At 36.9% G+C, this 16811-nt stretch overlaps 2 protein-coding genes across 2 annotated transcripts; one reads left to right on the top strand and one right to left on the bottom strand.

Moving 5' to 3' along the window:
- Positions 1–999: 999 nt before the first annotated feature.
- On the bottom strand, positions 1000–4599 carry LOC146002112 (cuticle protein 19-like). Its single transcript, XM_083139830.1, has 3 exons — positions 4545–4599; positions 3626–3682; positions 1000–1312 (listed from the first exon to the last, which is right to left on the bottom strand). Exons 1-3 carry the CDS (start codon positions 4557–4559, stop codon positions 1067–1069), a joined length of 318 nt encoding a protein of 105 aa, XP_082995956.1. The 5' UTR covers positions 4560–4599; the 3' UTR covers positions 1000–1066.
- A 5486-nt stretch (positions 4600–10085) lies between these two features.
- Positions 10086–15874, top strand: LOC146002113 (larval cuticle protein A2B-like). The gene is made up of 3 exons (XM_083139831.1): positions 10086–10140; positions 14556–14618; positions 15240–15874. Exons 1-3 carry the CDS (start codon positions 10126–10128, stop codon positions 15606–15608), a joined length of 447 nt encoding a protein of 148 aa, XP_082995957.1. The 5' UTR covers positions 10086–10125; the 3' UTR covers positions 15609–15874.
- Positions 15875–16811: the final 937 nt, after the last annotated feature.

The following is a 16811-nucleotide window of genomic DNA, read 5'->3' on the forward strand; positions in this document are numbered from 1 at the left end:
CATGCATTTGGAGTTTCTTTTTAACCCGAACCGCGCGCGAAGTAAGGAGACGTTGTCTGGTCATCTTGAGCTGGCTCACCGCAGCATTCCGGCTAATCACCACCAAGTTTTCGAGTTATTTTATTTCCATTCAGTAAAAATATGAACTTCATGCAGTTAGTTATAATAGAATTGAAATTACTTAAATTTAATAATTGACAATTATTTCCAATGCTGCTATTGTGAGCAACATTAGTGCTGTCGCAAATACACGTTGTTTTTGTTTACATTACTGTCGACATTAATACTGAAATGAAGATCACCTTTCAGTTTCCAACGTACACATAAATTCATTTAACCTTTGAAAGGCTTTCCAACACGTGACAAAATATGGGGCTTCAAGATAGAAATATGACATGCCTTGCTTGAGTCATTTACGTCTTATCAGTTCACGTGGGCCATAACTCATTTGTTTGTTTCGGTTGCAACTTGAATCAAACCCATGTGCCAGGTTCCCCTTACTTGAGTGAGAGTAGACTTTTTCCCTCTCTCGAAAAAGTGTTTTCAGTTGTGTGAGCGCTCAGTCATTTTTACTTTTTTAAGTAATTTCTGAAGTGTCATATTCGTGCATTACACTCGCGTGTGTAGTGATCGCAATTGATCATAGTAAAAAGGATAACTGTAACGTTCACAGTATAATATTAATATTAATAATTACATATAATTATCATTATATATACAAAATATGTAACACCTTCATTGTGAAGGAAGGTCATCATTTCCCGGCGACATGAGCTAGCGCTGTATTGGCAACACTGTGCGGTTTCTCCATAAGCGCCGTTGTCTCTTCTGAACGTGAAAACGACTATAGAAGGGAATGAACATAAAAATACAGACATTAGGACAGAATACGTAGTAGTTGTATTTACCTATTTTTACTTGTCACTAGAGCGATAACACTTGTAATTTACGGATACACGTTTCAATACCTTCACAGGATAAACTATGCAATAAACAAGGTTTCGTTTCAGTCTGACAGGTTTATTTATGTCTTACATACAATTCAGGGCGTAAAGTGACGTCAGAATTACTTGCCAATGCCACCACCGATTCCGCCGTATGGGGCATGGAGATTGCCTCCAACCCTCTTGACGACGGCGTTGAATCCGTTGATGTCATCGGCTCCGTATGTGACAATCCTGACGCTGCCGTCTGGCTCCACAAGGCTGTACTGTCCACGCACCAGAGGCCCATCGCGGTACTCAACCTGGTTCTTGTTGTCTCCGGTCAGATGGTCACTTACGGCGTATCCAAATTGGTACTTGGGATAAGCCTATAAGCATAAAAATAAAACATGTAAATTATCACCAGTTCCAGCATAATGTTTGCGTTTCTCGAAACTAATTCCACCACTGCTTATAAAACATTTAGCAAAATTACTCCTAAAGCACCAAAACAAATTAATTGTTTTGAAACTCACTTCAAATATTACGTAATTAGCAGGTTGACATATTTCATATTCATGTAGCGCATAGCGGCAAAGAAGAGGGGAGGGAATCGAGTGGGAAGAGCGAAGCTGCTGCTGCTGCGAAGGCTGGTAACCCCAATCGCTTTTCCCCCTCCACGCGATCCCATTCCCTCTCACGTGTTCATTGGTGGAGCCGTCTCGCGTCAGAGACTTGTTTTCGTTTGCTTTCTCCAGAGATAACCGGGATAGAGTATAGTCAGATGTATTTGGATTCATGATATTATCATAGATAAGCTGTAGTTCAGATTATTAAAATATTGATTTAATTTACATGAAGAGAAGAGTTTGGAACTAAGGCCTAAATCACCATCCCTGAGACCTTCTGTAAACAAACGGTCTCACCGATTCGATGTATCACTCCGCGTCAGCTGATCCATGACCGCAATCATCTGCTGTTACACTCATAGTTCGCCGCACCTATTCATTTTATATAAGAGCCTCTGAATGTGAGAACCCGTTCTCAAGACATCACATGAATATGCAGCCGCATACATTGTTACTCTCCCGGTCATTCTCTCTTTCATAACCCTTAAAACTGCAGACACTGACACACCACTGCACTGAGATACCAACTTAACCATTTCATTTACTGGTTTCTCAGGATACTACTGACAGAACGTTACATAAATATTGAGTAGAATCTGTTTCTCACCCCTTTTCAAAGGCTGTCCTTGCTGGTGTTTTGAAAACAAGCTCGGAGTAAACGGAGACTTTCCCTCACGCATAGAACTCGGCATGTTATTTTTCTAAGGCTAAGTCAGGCAATATTACTAAGTTGCACTACTTCCTTGCTGTTCACATGGTTATTTTTTAGAAAATAACCAATGTTATAAAATATCATTATGTACACAAATCTCTAAGCTCATTGAAAGTTATATTACTACAAAATGTTCACACTTATCTTGCCTTGCCATGTCACCTAGTTATTTTACGAAGTGCACTATATTTGGCGGAACAAAAATCGTTATTAGGATGCTTGTCAAAGTTTCCAACGGCAATAAATTTACGAACTTTTTGTATTGTTTTGATCATCATCAATATATTTATTGGACTTACAGCAATGCATATGGCTGTTTATGCCCATTATATATTTTATTTACATAAGATACAATTTACATAAAATGTACAAACAAATTTCAAATACACTCCTATCTATATCAAACCTTAGAAATATACATTACCATGTTATATCATTTTGTCTAAAAAATGCAAGTAAAATATATTCAAAGAAAGAAGCCAAATTTATGGGAAATGATTACTGGTGCAAAGAGTTAACCATAAAGGTGAAGCAATAAGTAAAAAAAAGAAAGAGCATTGGGTTTAAAGTGAGACGTCATTTGCGGCAGCGTATCTCATACTATAAATTTGCCATTGTTTTACCTTACATAATGAATCCTGTAACAACGCTGGATTTTCGTGTGGATTATTTTACTTTTATGAGTTTGCAATGCTTTCTGCATGCAGGTGGTTTTGTTTACAGAAGGTGTCAGGGTTTGTGATTTGAACTATAATGTTTCACAGTCGACGTATAGAGTTATGAAAATGTGTCAATTTGCAGTAAATATTAGTAAAAATGTCTTAATAAAAGAAGGCATTAGGCCTGATTCTGAAAAATTAAAGTAGTTGATTGCAGACTTAAAATAAAGAATGCGCATCGATATCAAGAACACAAGAGTATCTTTTCAAGTTTAACATTCATCAAAAACATGGTGTAACTACTGTGAAATAAAATGTTGAATTCTTCATTAATATATAGCCCAGTATCTTGAATAAACATGATTTGAATCCATAGTTCTGAGTTCACTATACAAGCATGAAAGCAAATCCAAGGTTCTACGTTAATGCAGCAATGAGTTGATGTTTTAATTCAGAATTTTCTTTAAAATATTTGGGAATGTTACATCTGGATAGCTAACAGAGTGATATGTTCGAATATCGGTCATCAGAATGTTAAGATATCCCTTGGAAACATGAATTTGTACGTTTTCGATATTTAACTTGCATTAATATTTTGCAATTAATATATCAATTTATTATTCAATATTTGCAAATTAGTATTTCAATTCTAATTGACATTTTCTTTTTACTATTTAAGTAATTAAATCTGAGGATACTTACATAATAGTCGATGACAGCTGATGCAGCAGCCACCAGAACGATAAAGCAAGCAAAAACCTATTTGGAAGATAAAAGAGTTGCTGTTATTTGTGTTAAGAAGTTGAATATAACACGTATTCTACAATGTCATATTAAGTACCCATCTTACATAAAAAATGTCCTATTATAAATAAGAACATATAATAATATAGTATACTATAACCATGATATTCTTATTGATATACCCAGGATATCGAGCAACATGAACAAAATAGCTTGTGGAAAGTTTTGATGACATTTTACGAGACTGTCAATTGTCATAATTAATATATTTTTGATAGCTTTCTCAGAACCTTTCTATTTGTTCAAGAACTTTAAAACATGAATCAAAGTATTTTATTTTTCGTCGGACTAGTTAAAAGTATAATATTTTAATTGCGAAAATGTCTTGATAAAATCTGTAAATCGTGAACGAAGCTCTAATACCCACTATTTTTATTTTCCTGTGTAAAGACGCTCACTCTTATATTGTTCTTGCACAATTTACCATCAAATAGTCTACCTTTGGGGCCTGGCTTTTGTCGTCTTGTAATATTATATACAATAACATCTAGTTGTAATAGTCCTGCAAGGTACAGACTATTTAACGAATCAAAATAAACACGAACTTGAATTTTCTTCTGCTTGACATGTTGAAAGAATGTATTTACATATTTTATTGAAATATTACTTTCCTTTTCTACAGGGGCAAGTCATGCATAAAGCATATGGCACAAGGACTTTGTTAGAGACATGTTACATGAAAATAAACATACAGTTACGTGTGAACATGATGTGTTGATGTTCTTATTTGATAAGGCACTTGAGTGAAACGGCCTTGAGAAGTTAACGGAACGTAAAACTCAACACAAACAACAGGTAGAAACTTAAGTTTACTTACAGCAAAAGCCTTCATGTTGGATCTTTGACAACGAAATGAAGTGTGCTTAATATTTGCGATTTCGAATCATTTATACACAGGTGTTGTAGGAAGTGAAATTCGTATGAAAAGGAAAAATCCGTATGAAAAGGAAACAGAGTTTCTACCAATTAGACAATTGCTAATGTAAATTTTCATTTGAATACATAACTGAAACATGTAAACTTGTTTAACACTTGTGTGAAAGGAAGCTGTTGTAATTATGAGCACTGCGTTGATTTCCAATCAAATTATACCAATATTAATTAGTACAGAGGTACAATCGCACACGATAACTTATAATATTTATTGTACTTCCTAGTAAAAATGTAGTGTTTATCCAAATAGATAAATACTTTTTACCTAGTTAGACTCTATTCGGGAATCTCTGGAGCAGGCGAACGATGACAAGTATCTGCGCAAGTAGGGACTCGAGAGGTCTCGGCCAATGAACTCGTGAGAGGAAAAGTGAGTGCAGGGACCAGCCATTTGTAGAAGAGCGCGCTGCTTCGCTCCAGCAACTCTCAGTCTCCCCTTTTCTACAGACATGCGCGGCCTTGCTCCACTGGTTCCTTGGACAGAGTATACATTTAACAAACACAAGAAAGGAAACGTGATTCACGACATGTGAAAACTTGAAATTATTTCAACTTATACTCTATCCCAGAAATCTTTGAAGCAAGCCAGCACATAGCGGCTGAGAAGGGGGGGATATCGAGTGGGCAGAGCGACGTAGTACACACAACGCTGCTGCAAACACTGTAGTCTCTTTCCCCTTCTACGTAATCACGATCCCTCTCACATGTTCATTGGTGGTACCGTCTTGCGTCACTACTTGCGCAGAAACTTGTTTTCTTTCGCTTCCTCCAGAGATACCTGGAACAGGGTATAACTGCGTGGGGAAGAGCCGTTTGAACAGTCTCTGGAGGAATGAGTGTTTAGACCGTGTCTGCCAGCTGTTCGCTGCAGCAGCCACAACTTTACTCCACTCACTCGCTTCCTCCCCTTCTCTTACTCTATGCACTGTCTTGCTCTAGAGATTACCGAGATAGAGTATACAGTTTAGTTCGGAATATCGATTAAAATAAAGTAATATGTGAAAATATTTGTATAATAAAACCACAGCAAGGTTCAGTCCAGATTACACCGAGATTAAACTGAATCTGAACAAACTTTCGTTTTATGTGTCGTGGTGTACCAAACGGTGTTTCATCACAGAAAGAGAACCTGGATCTATATTGCTTTTAAAAGTCTAGGAAATAGGTATTAATATTAGAACTACATAAAAACATAAGAGCGTGAGATTGAAACTAGAATCGAGCTGACTTGAATATAATAATATTTTTCTCCGGCCTCAAAAAGTATCTAAGTGAATATTTAAAATATGTTTAATTTGATTTGTAATTTCTATGATACAAGATGGATCATGATAACAAATAACCACCAAAAGTAGAGTAAATTGTACACTTCAGGATATAATATGAATCAGACTTCATGTAACAAGAGCACATTAGTTTCAGGTTTATCATATTGAAATGATTACAAAACTGCTTCAGTTTTTTTTTGAGCACGTAGCATTTGGTACTGAAGAAACCAATGAACCAAATCAACTAATATGATTGGTTTAATTTGTCTGTTGGTGCTTAAGCACGTCCTTAAGTTACCTTCGGTTAGTGAGAAGAACAGGATAACGAAATGGGTGTCAGAGTACTCTATTAAAGATACCAAGTCAATGTATGCTTGGAGATACAGAAAAACACGAAGTCTGACTACTGTACGTATACCCTATATCCTCCACCGTGTTCATCTCGCCTTGTTTCAGATGATCGACTAAGTCTTACAAGTTGCTTCGAGGAAATGGAATTCTTGATTCTCCATAAACATATTTCTTTATTTGTTTTCAAGAAAAGAAATAATACACGGTGTCCATAAAGTTTCCATACATGGAAATAACATTATTTCTTTGCAAGCAAGATGCAAAAATGCCACTCACTTGTGCATCTACCTGAATAAATTGAATGGAAGGAATTCATTGCCTTGCGCCTATGTATGGGAACTCTTGGGACACCCTGAATGTACAGTAACAATTATACAATATAAACTCACATAATTTATAATGAAGGATGTTAGAGCCCTCTGCTGGTCAAAGATATGATTCTGCAAGAAAGAGCGATTCTCATCCATTATATTTTAACAATGTGGTACACTACGATGTTTGGTCTTTTGAGGTTACAAGATACCAGTCATCCATCGCCTTAGATATTCTGCAAAAATGCTATACTTAATACCGACTATACACTGTAAATTAACATCATAAGCTAATACGTCCAAGTACACAGATTGTCTCAATAAATATGATGAGTTGCTCTTTCCCCTTCATTCATGAATCTCTAATGCGGAAGATCTCAATAATCATCATAAAATAAGTTCTAGGATGGATGTCCTATATCATCGTTTTGTTTACTGATTTACAAGTACATGTATCCAGTAATTATCATACTGTATAATCTTGCCTCACTGATAGTATATGGTTCTTTTTAGTCAAAGGTTCACTGTTTAATACCCGCTGGAGGCACATAGAGGGATCCCATAAATTGATATAAAAATTGTGATTACTGATAATGCTTCTTCATTTAGATTTAGTGGCTTGTCATTAATAAAAGTTCATATAATGGTTCGGATCCCAATTTAAGCTCTAGATCCAGCCCCGATTAACCTATTTAAGCATAAAGTGTGTGTATAAAGACCTTCTGTACAGTCTCTTATATTCCTAATTCTTGGACCTCCCCGATGGCGCAGTGGTACCGTGTTCGCCTTGTAATCAAGGGGTACCGGGTTCGATACCCGGTGGAGGCACATAGTAGTTCGGTTCCCACTTTAAACTGTAGGCACAGTCCCAATTAGCCCTACTGTGCATATAGTGGACTCAAAACACCAACTCAACAACAACAACAACTCCTTATTCTTCATGGTCGTGATAACGAAAAGTGGCATAAAGCGACACAAAATAAGAGAATGTGATACATTTGGCTACATGTTATAACTCAAATTTTAAGATGGGATATCAACTATTGACTTTGACATGCCTGTACATATACATTATGGAATAGGATTACATATGTGGATACGAATTTCACAATATAATAGCCGATAGGGTCACAGGTCCATATTTTCTGCATGACACCATGAATGGCGAACCCTACCTGACAATGTTGCAGGGATATAATTGGACTTTCGTATCTTTCTGGCGAAACATTGGCGAGTTTGTTTTCATGCAAGACAGCGTGCCGTCACACTGCACTTACCATACGGGCATGGTTGGAACACACTTTTCCGGAACGTTGGTTGGGACGACGACGAGGACCTCACGAAAGGCCTGCCAGACGTCCAGGCCTCATGCCCTGTGACTCTTTCCTCTGGGTCTGGGCAAAGGAGGAAGTACACAAGACAAGCACTGTGGAACAATTGGAGGCAGGTTTTCGGGATGTTGTCACAAACGTCCCGAAAGATTTCCTACAGAAGATCGTGGATTCCATCTTCGTTCTGTAGTGGATGCCACCGGTTGAATTCTGAGCTGGCACATATGTAATCCTAGTCAATGAAGTATATATACAGAAACATTCATTCAGATTGCTTAAATATTACAAAAACTACAGCAAATTTTCAATACCTAGTTACGCAGATCTCACAGGTCCAACACAATATTCTCTGAGATCAATTTTCTGCCACTCAAACTCCATAAATGATAGGTTTTCATTCCAAGCAGCCATAACCCCAGAAGTAGAATAAGACTACAAGACGTCCCGATGTAGTCGGGAGAGTCCTTTCTTTTCCATCGCTGTCCCGGGTTTTTTCCAAACTCCAATGCTGGCAGGGCCGTGTACAAGTTTTGCTCCAAAGGGGGGAGGTATACTTTGTTTAGTAGTCAGCCCTCATTGTACCATCTTTTCCTGTCGTTGGCCTTCTTTTTTTTAGGAATACTGGGTCAAGGAGGGAGTTATGACCTCCACCAACACCACCTTTGGCACGCCACTGAGTCCTGGCCTTAATTGTTGCTTTCCTTTACAAGAATCGGTCCTCGTACTCGCAAAAATGCAACCTACATTTTATTAGTTTCAAGGGAAATGGTAATTATCGAATTAATTTTCCAGTTTGTTAATATAATTTGAGCTGCCTGCGCGTTTTCTGCATGTTTCCTGAATATGCGAAAAGTTTACTCTTGTATTAAACTATTTTTTTTTTAATTTGAAAGTTTATTTCAGTGTTGAGAGGGGTGCATGTTCTATATTAAAAGCTTCATTGTTTCATAGTTCGTGGAGTGTTTACAAACACAGACAGCCTCATCAGTATGAAATAGATTACAAGAAGAAAAGAGAGTAACAATCAGGGTAAAATTAATGTACCCAGTCTTTGTTCGTAAAGTTTTTTTAAAAAAAGCTGTAATAATATAATTACGCTGCCTGTACATATTCGTTAAGTTATTATGGTCTATAATGTTCCTCAATTATAATACAGGAGCAAAGTTCCCGACAAACTCATGGAATTTCCAACCATTAAAAAGTATGTATGTATGTATGCATGGACGTCCGCAGGATTTTTTCCAGGGAGGGGCAAGAGAGATATTTTTTCCAGGGGGGGCAAACAAGGCACATTTTCCCCAAAAATAGTGTTGTACCCTAAAGAAACATTGCTTAAATTTGAATTTATGGTGTTCATGCAATAATTAACACACATTATTGTGGCTAAAATGAAATTATATGTGTGAAATACATAATTTTTGGTTGAATTTCATTTTCCAGGGGGGGGGCACGGCTCCCCCTTGCCCCCCTTCCGGACGCTCATGTATGTATGCATAATATCACCTACACAGTCAGAATTAATTTTATATACTTGATAAGATGCAGATCTCTTCTTCTTCGAATTTAAGAGGCGACAAATTAATATACTTGTTAACAATGCACAAAATTATTATTTATTTATGAGTTAGTAGCTATAATATCAAAACCTGTACAGTGGGACGCACAGCAATTTGTTCACGATTATTTCCGTTGTATATACGTGTTTTTCAACAATGGACTCTTTACTTCCTCCGGTGCAGAGGTTGTCAGCTGCTTTTTTGGCCTTTTGTTTCAGTTCTTGAATCTCTCATTGGCTAAAACAAACAGGAAAAATATGGTGGTGGACAATTTGCTTGGTTATACTTGTGCACCTCACTGTACATTTTATTTAAAACCCCCTCCTCAACTTCCTCTTATTTTGTATTGCTCTCTGGAGTAGATTTTTCAAATGTGAAACGGGGTGAGGAAGCATGCATCAACAAACAACTGGTATATCGCTTCCATATTACGCAAGAAAAGCGGAGGGAAACTGAGATGAAAAGTGGACACGGCTCAGTGCGAATCTTGATATCCATCAGCACATGTACTTCGGAATGTGCATATGGAAATTCTCTTAAAGAGAAACGATTTCCTTTTAAGTATGGGTTTCACTTCCCTCGCAAAAATTGTATATAAAGCTTTGACCTCGTTGGATATTCATATCAAATTGCTTCCAACAGTTCAACATGCAATCACTAACCGTAAGTAGATGGTCCTACCTTTGAAAATTTATTAGAATCCTATTCATACTGGTGTGATATTTAGAAATCTGACATTTCTTGTCTAATGTGCGTGTTTATCATTATCGAAGTTATTTTTTCATTTACTTCTAAGTCAATGATCTTGACATTTAATCTTATACTGCAAGTTAAATTAACTTGCTCATCAACTGAATTATGCTCAGATTACTAAGCAAATTAAAGAGAGAATTTTCGCATAATTTTCTTTAAATATTGCACTGTTTGTTCATTAATATGAAAATAAGAATTATTATTTTAATAACCAGAAAACTGCCGAGTATTTTCCCTATTTAAAATTCCTTCATTTCAAATTTGACTGATTTTAATTCGATTACAGTGTTTGAGAAATATAACTCACAACTTTTAGCATGCCTAGTAGTGAATGAGAACTTTCCATATTACAGAAGCATACAGGGAAAATGTACGAAAAACGATTTTAGTGTTGAAGTATTATAAAGAACAGAATAGGTGTCCCATATATTTTTTTAAGAAAGTTCGATTTGGTTTGATTTGGTGTTTTAAGTCCACTTTATGCGCAGAAAGGCTAATCGGGACTGGACCTACAGTTTAAAGTGGGATCCGAACCACTTGTGCCTCCACCGGGTATCGAACCCGGGACCCCTTGATTACAAGGCAATGACGCTACCACTGCGCCATGGGGGAGGCCCTAAGAAAGTTCGAGGACTGATTTGTAAAAACCTCTAAGCCATATTTTACTTTCTAGACTTGAAACAATGTAATTCACTTGTATCCCAGCTAGAACATGATTTTATTCCTAAGCCTGAATGTAACATACCCTGTATGCAATCATGACAGTACACATAAAAAATATTAATCAATTCCTGATACAGATTTGTGACAAATCAACGAGTCATTCGGACCTAGCCGTTAGGGTTGTGGTAAGGTCGTCGCCTTCTAGTCCTTGATTTACGAGTTTCAGAACCAGTGGGGAGCACATATTTACACACATACACACACACTTTAAGCTGTAGATCCAGACCCGATTAGCTTATCTGTGCATAAAATGGATTTAAACCAATCTTTAATGAGCCATTATCTTCGGTCAACAGAACATTCCATTTAAAACACTACATACCAATATGTTTAGAAAGATAAGATGAGCACTGATAACCTAATAAATAGATTGCAATCCAAATTTATCTAGCCTATTACCCATAAGTTAAAACAATGTTTATCAAGTGATTCACTGCTAATTTCCAAAGTAGTCCATATTTACCTCCATTGTAGCTAAGATTATGTCGAATATGCTGTTCCAAAGGCTTTTTCATGCAATGCGACACAAACATATGTATTTCTTGAACTGCATGGCCTAGGAATGCTTGATTGTTACGATTCTTTCTGTTTGCAATGCCAGCCAGAAAATGTATATTTCATGGCCATGCCAGTGATCACTTTGCCTATAGTGAAAATACATTCCAAACTTGTCTTTATTTTATAAGCCAACCTTCGTGACGGACAGTGACGTGCGGTGACGTCGACACTTGGGGTAGCAATGAGTGGCATGCCCAACGGGTCATAATCCCCCCCCCCCCCCTTTTAGGGCCCAGTATTCCTAAAAGAAGAACGTCAAATACAGGAAAAATTGCAAAGTTAGGAATGACTACAAAAAATTGTACACATAACTTCCACCCACTTACGAAAATCAAAAACCATTTGATTTGACTACTGAGCCAGAGATGCCGGGTTTGAATCTCGGCTTGGCAATGGGTGATCTTTGTGTGTCCCTTCATCAATTTTTATCGTATCGTGTTCGCGATTAGCCAAAAATGCCGGAAAGCGAAGTAAAATAAACGAAATCAAACAATCAATCAATGAATGATTTGATTTGAATCGCTTTTTTGATACATTTGGTTAATCGCGAAGATGATACGACAAAATTAATAAAGGGACAAACACAAAGAACACCCATATCCAGGTAGGGGTTCGAACCCGGAACTCCTGGTGTTGTAGCACGCTGTGGTAACCACTCCCCCCCCCCCCCCGGGTTGGTTGAGTTGACGTTTTAAGTCTATTTTATACACAGAAAGGCTAATCGGGACTAGACCTATAGTTTAATGTGGGATCCGAACCACTATATACCTCCATCGGGTACAGATCCGGGACCACTTGCACTCCCCCACGGAAGTCGGCCGACAACAAACATGTGAGGAAGGCGCTAACCATTCGGATACGTGGGGTATTGGTAAAGCAAACTGCATTTTTCCTGAGTAGTAATTTTCAATTGAATTTTTGAAATACCATCTTTATTTATGATTAACGTTTTTTCAAAAATTTTGCATTGCTTGATTTCCTTAATTTCCCCATCTCACGATCTCGTTACTGAAGGATCCGGGCTCGAGCCCTGGCCTTTGCATGAGTGTTTCTTTGCAACCACTCTTCACCCGTTTAATTTAATCAACGTTCATCGTCATGGCAGAAAGTAGGTAAAGCGATGGGAGAGAGAAGAAAATACAATAATTTCATCCCAGTGCATCTGCAGGGCACTGTGAAATCAGGAGCCTGGAATTCTCTGTTTATGAATGTCTCTCACGACTTTCCAAGCTCTTATTCCGATTAAATCTATACAGCTAGAAAAAGCGATGGGTAACAAAACACACCTTTAAACAAACCTTTTTTCTACTTTCTTCAATGATATTCATTTGTCTTTTTGAGTTCTGGGATACATTTTTCATTTCTATTTTTTTCATTATTCACTGCAGGCAGAGTACAATTCACAAGAACAAGAATGCACGCTCCTCACGAATTCCGGCCTGAATTGTTCTTTGTGAGGTCTGTTCATCAGTTTCATCATATCTTCACTCATCCTCATTTTCGCGATAACCAAATGTGGCAGAAAAGCGAAGTAAAATAAATCAAACCAACAACAAGAATTAGAACGCGCATTCACTTGCCCAAATAAATACTTCCGTATTTATGATTGTTTAGCTTATCCATTTTTTAATTGGAGGCCAAGAGATTAGTATATTTAAATAAAACACTACTAAAAGAGAGCAAGAGAGAACGTGAGCAATTATTTGTTATCTAATCATTATATATTCCATATTTTAAAAAAAGCACAAATTTTTTTTTCTGCACATAAGACGTTCCAATTGCATAAATAATAAAAGTACATCCCATATTATACATACATATTGTACAACGTGTAAAAAGTAGTGTAAATACAGAGAACAGAAGAACTGCAGAAAAATTTCCCCTTAGTTCTTTAGAGGATTTACAAAGGAAACGAAGGGAATCCAATCCCCTATCCTATCTGTCCTATAGGAGATAGACTGGAGGACCTGAAAGCATGGGCTTTCAACCATTCGAACGGTGGAGAGGGGGCAAGGAAGGTAGAGGCAGAAATCTTCCCTTTCCCTTCGAAAACCCGTTTCTACCTGGAACTGTGAGGCGGAGAAAGAGCGAGCTAGGCCGCTGAACGAGAAGCGAGAAGCGCGTGAAAAAAAGTGTTTTATATGAACTGTGGCTTCAACAAAACAATAAATATTGTGATTTGAAAATAATTAGAGATTTGAGATTGATTGATCTATCTCTGCTAGACTAGCTACTCCTCAGTGCACGTCACTGGTGACGGAGTGGTTAGCACAGCGCGCTACTGGACCTGGCTGTTCTTTCAAGCTATTTTTCTTCATTTACACTTCTAATTCAAAGTTCGCATTATTTAGTCTTATACTGCAAGTTAAATTAACTTTGGTAATAACGTATACACCAACTGTATTATGATCAGGAAATTAAGCTAATAGAAATAGAGTTTTCGGATGAATGAAACACGCTTCAATAACATTTTTTATAAATTTGAATTAGAAAGTATAATTACCTTGATTTTCTATCTGTTTAAAATAATGGTTCATGATTATTTTAAAGAGGCAGAAAATCAACATAAAGTAAAAAAATTACAAATAAAGGTAATTAAAATTTCTAATTCTAATTCATGAGGATGAATGATGATAGAAGAAATGATGAAAGAATCCATGTGCAGGACGGGATATCGTGTCCGGTCACCCAGGCGGAAATATAGTGATTGAGTTCGATTTATTAAAGTTCATCTTAGGCATAGATAGGCTAATCGGGACTGTACCTACAATTTAAATTTAATTCCGTCTCATTATGTGTTTCCATTGGATAGGGAACCAGGGACCACTTGATTACAAGGAGTCGACTCTATTACTACTACGCCATTGAGGAGGCATTGTATTGTTTTGTATTGTATTGTATTGTATTGTATTGTTATTGTAAGTTAATGTAAATATTAGTGGTGTCCCTAAAATATTTCTTATAAAATTATAACAAAAATGTTTTGTTTTGTAAAGTACTATTATCAACTGTTCACTGTCAATTGTTTTCCTTTTCTTTTATAGATTCTCGCCGTACTTGCAGCTTTCGTAGCTGCCACCACTGCTATTGGTGCAATCGACTACTACGTAAGTTTTCCACTCGCCGTATGTGTTCGATACGTTTAAATTCATAAATTTATAATTGCAGTAATTTTAAGTTATCTAACGTGTTCATGGGCGTATGTCCTCCGATGTTCCATAATTTAATTGTTCCGAAACTGCTTTGAAAAGACCACAATTCAATAAAAATTAATATTTTTGTACAACTACGGTGAATATCACAGCTATTGTGAAACAATTTATGATAATTGGAAAGAGGAAATTCATATGGGAGGTATAGTATCCTACGTAGTCGAAATTAGTTAGTTAAGGGAATATCCATCTTCCCACATCATTCCCTTCACTGGGTTACCAATTCAATTTATTCTTTGCATTCTCACCTGTAAGGTATGTGTTATATACAGACGTATTCTCCGAAATCTCATCTTTGAATTGATGTACGATACGCATCACAATTTTGTTTCATAACTGTTGTCACAGCTATTAAAGCTTCTCCTTCCGATGGAAAATCCAATGTTTTGAGTAGGCTAAAATCATGTGACTGCTTTGTTTGGACCCAATCTTGATTTCATTCACTTGCTCCACAGACTCCTGAAACAAAGAATAAATTCAGAAAATGTCACTTAATGAACTTCGTCTTTCTTTCAGGCTTACCCCAAGTACCAATTCGGGTACTCTGTAGCTGACAAGTTGACAGGCGACCACAAGAACCAGGTCGAATACCGTGATGGTCCCTTGGTGAAGGGACAGTACAGTCTTGTGGAGCCTGATGGCAGCCTGAGGGTGGTCTCTTATGGAGCTGACGACATCAACGGATTCAACGCTGTCGTCAAGCGAATTGGGCCTAATCTTCACACACCATATGGTGGCATTGGCGGAGGAATTGGAGGAGGAATTGGCGGAGGAATTGGTGGAGGAATTGGCGGAGGTATTGGCGGAGGTATTGGAGGAGGTATTGGCGGAGGCATTGGAGGAGGTATTGGTGGTGGTTTCGGCGGTGGCTTTGGCAAGAAGTGAAAAACTGCTACAAAGGTGAATAACCAAATCAGCATACCTTTCTTCGTTCACTGATGCTGATGTCAATAACATGCAGGAAGCTATTTTCGCACTGGAACTCATCTATCAACTAATTATTCCAAAATAGATTGGTGCATAGAAGTACGCACCAATACAATGTATGCAATTTATTCAAACACCTGAGCTTGTCTGCCAAATTTACAAGTTTATTATTCAGTGTTGTTTCGAAATTCTTGTTTTGAAATAAAGTTTTGTTCCAAAATTAATCCCAGAATTCTTATTTCATGATACAAATATTGATTTTTGTCTTGCATTCACAATGCTTGGCACAAACTTCATAATTAAACATCTTTCTTTAGAAACTTTTTTTAATACGGGATTAAATGTCATGACTAGGGCTATTACAAGTATTGCGGTTGAGTAGATACATTGTTTTCTTGCGATGGCTGTAAAAAGGGCGATTCTATCCAAGAAATGAATGCAAAATCTATACCCTAGTGTTGCACTACCAATGTCAGACAAATGTATACACGAAATCGAGTACAAATGAGCCTTGATGTCAGCTGCTTTCTTCTTCATATAAAATCAACACATTTAGTAAAGTTTCTGGTTTAAGATAAATTGCAAATACTGTTCGATACTTAATATACACTACATGAAGATAAGCAATATAACAATTTATGTTTTCATATTCCACGAGATAAATATAAGGGGTTCGCGATTATGAATCAAAGCCAAGTTACGTATCTGCGAAGCACGTATTGTAAATAAATAATCATATCCTCATTTCTAGTTATAATTTTGAAACAAATCAAGATATTCTCGATCATCACAGTTGTTCACAGCTGAGACAGTTTAGCTTAGTGCTTCATTTTTCCTTTGTCAAATCCAGCTGTAGAAACATAAATCTACGTAAATTTAACATTTACATTTTAAAAAGTATTATGTTTTTTTTCTAATTCTAGCCTACCTTACATAGTACCCACCTGAGGTTAATGGTTGATGGTATATTAGAGATTAACGAATTGTAAAGATTCAAATTTCAATAACAGTACTTTGAATCCATCAATACTTTTTCTTTCAGAAAAACATAGTTTTCTTTAAACATTAATTTTGAAAGAAGTTGAAAGGTGCATAATGCTTTCACTTCCCCCTACATATTTACATTTTAAATAATAATAGTAGGATAATGTTAACATAAGA

This window comes from Lepisma saccharinum, chromosome 18, assembly GCF_977018435.1.
Source record: "Lepisma saccharinum chromosome 18, izLepSacc3.1, whole genome shotgun sequence".
NCBI classification, from domain to species: domain Eukaryota; kingdom Metazoa; phylum Arthropoda; class Insecta; order Zygentoma; family Lepismatidae; genus Lepisma; species Lepisma saccharinum.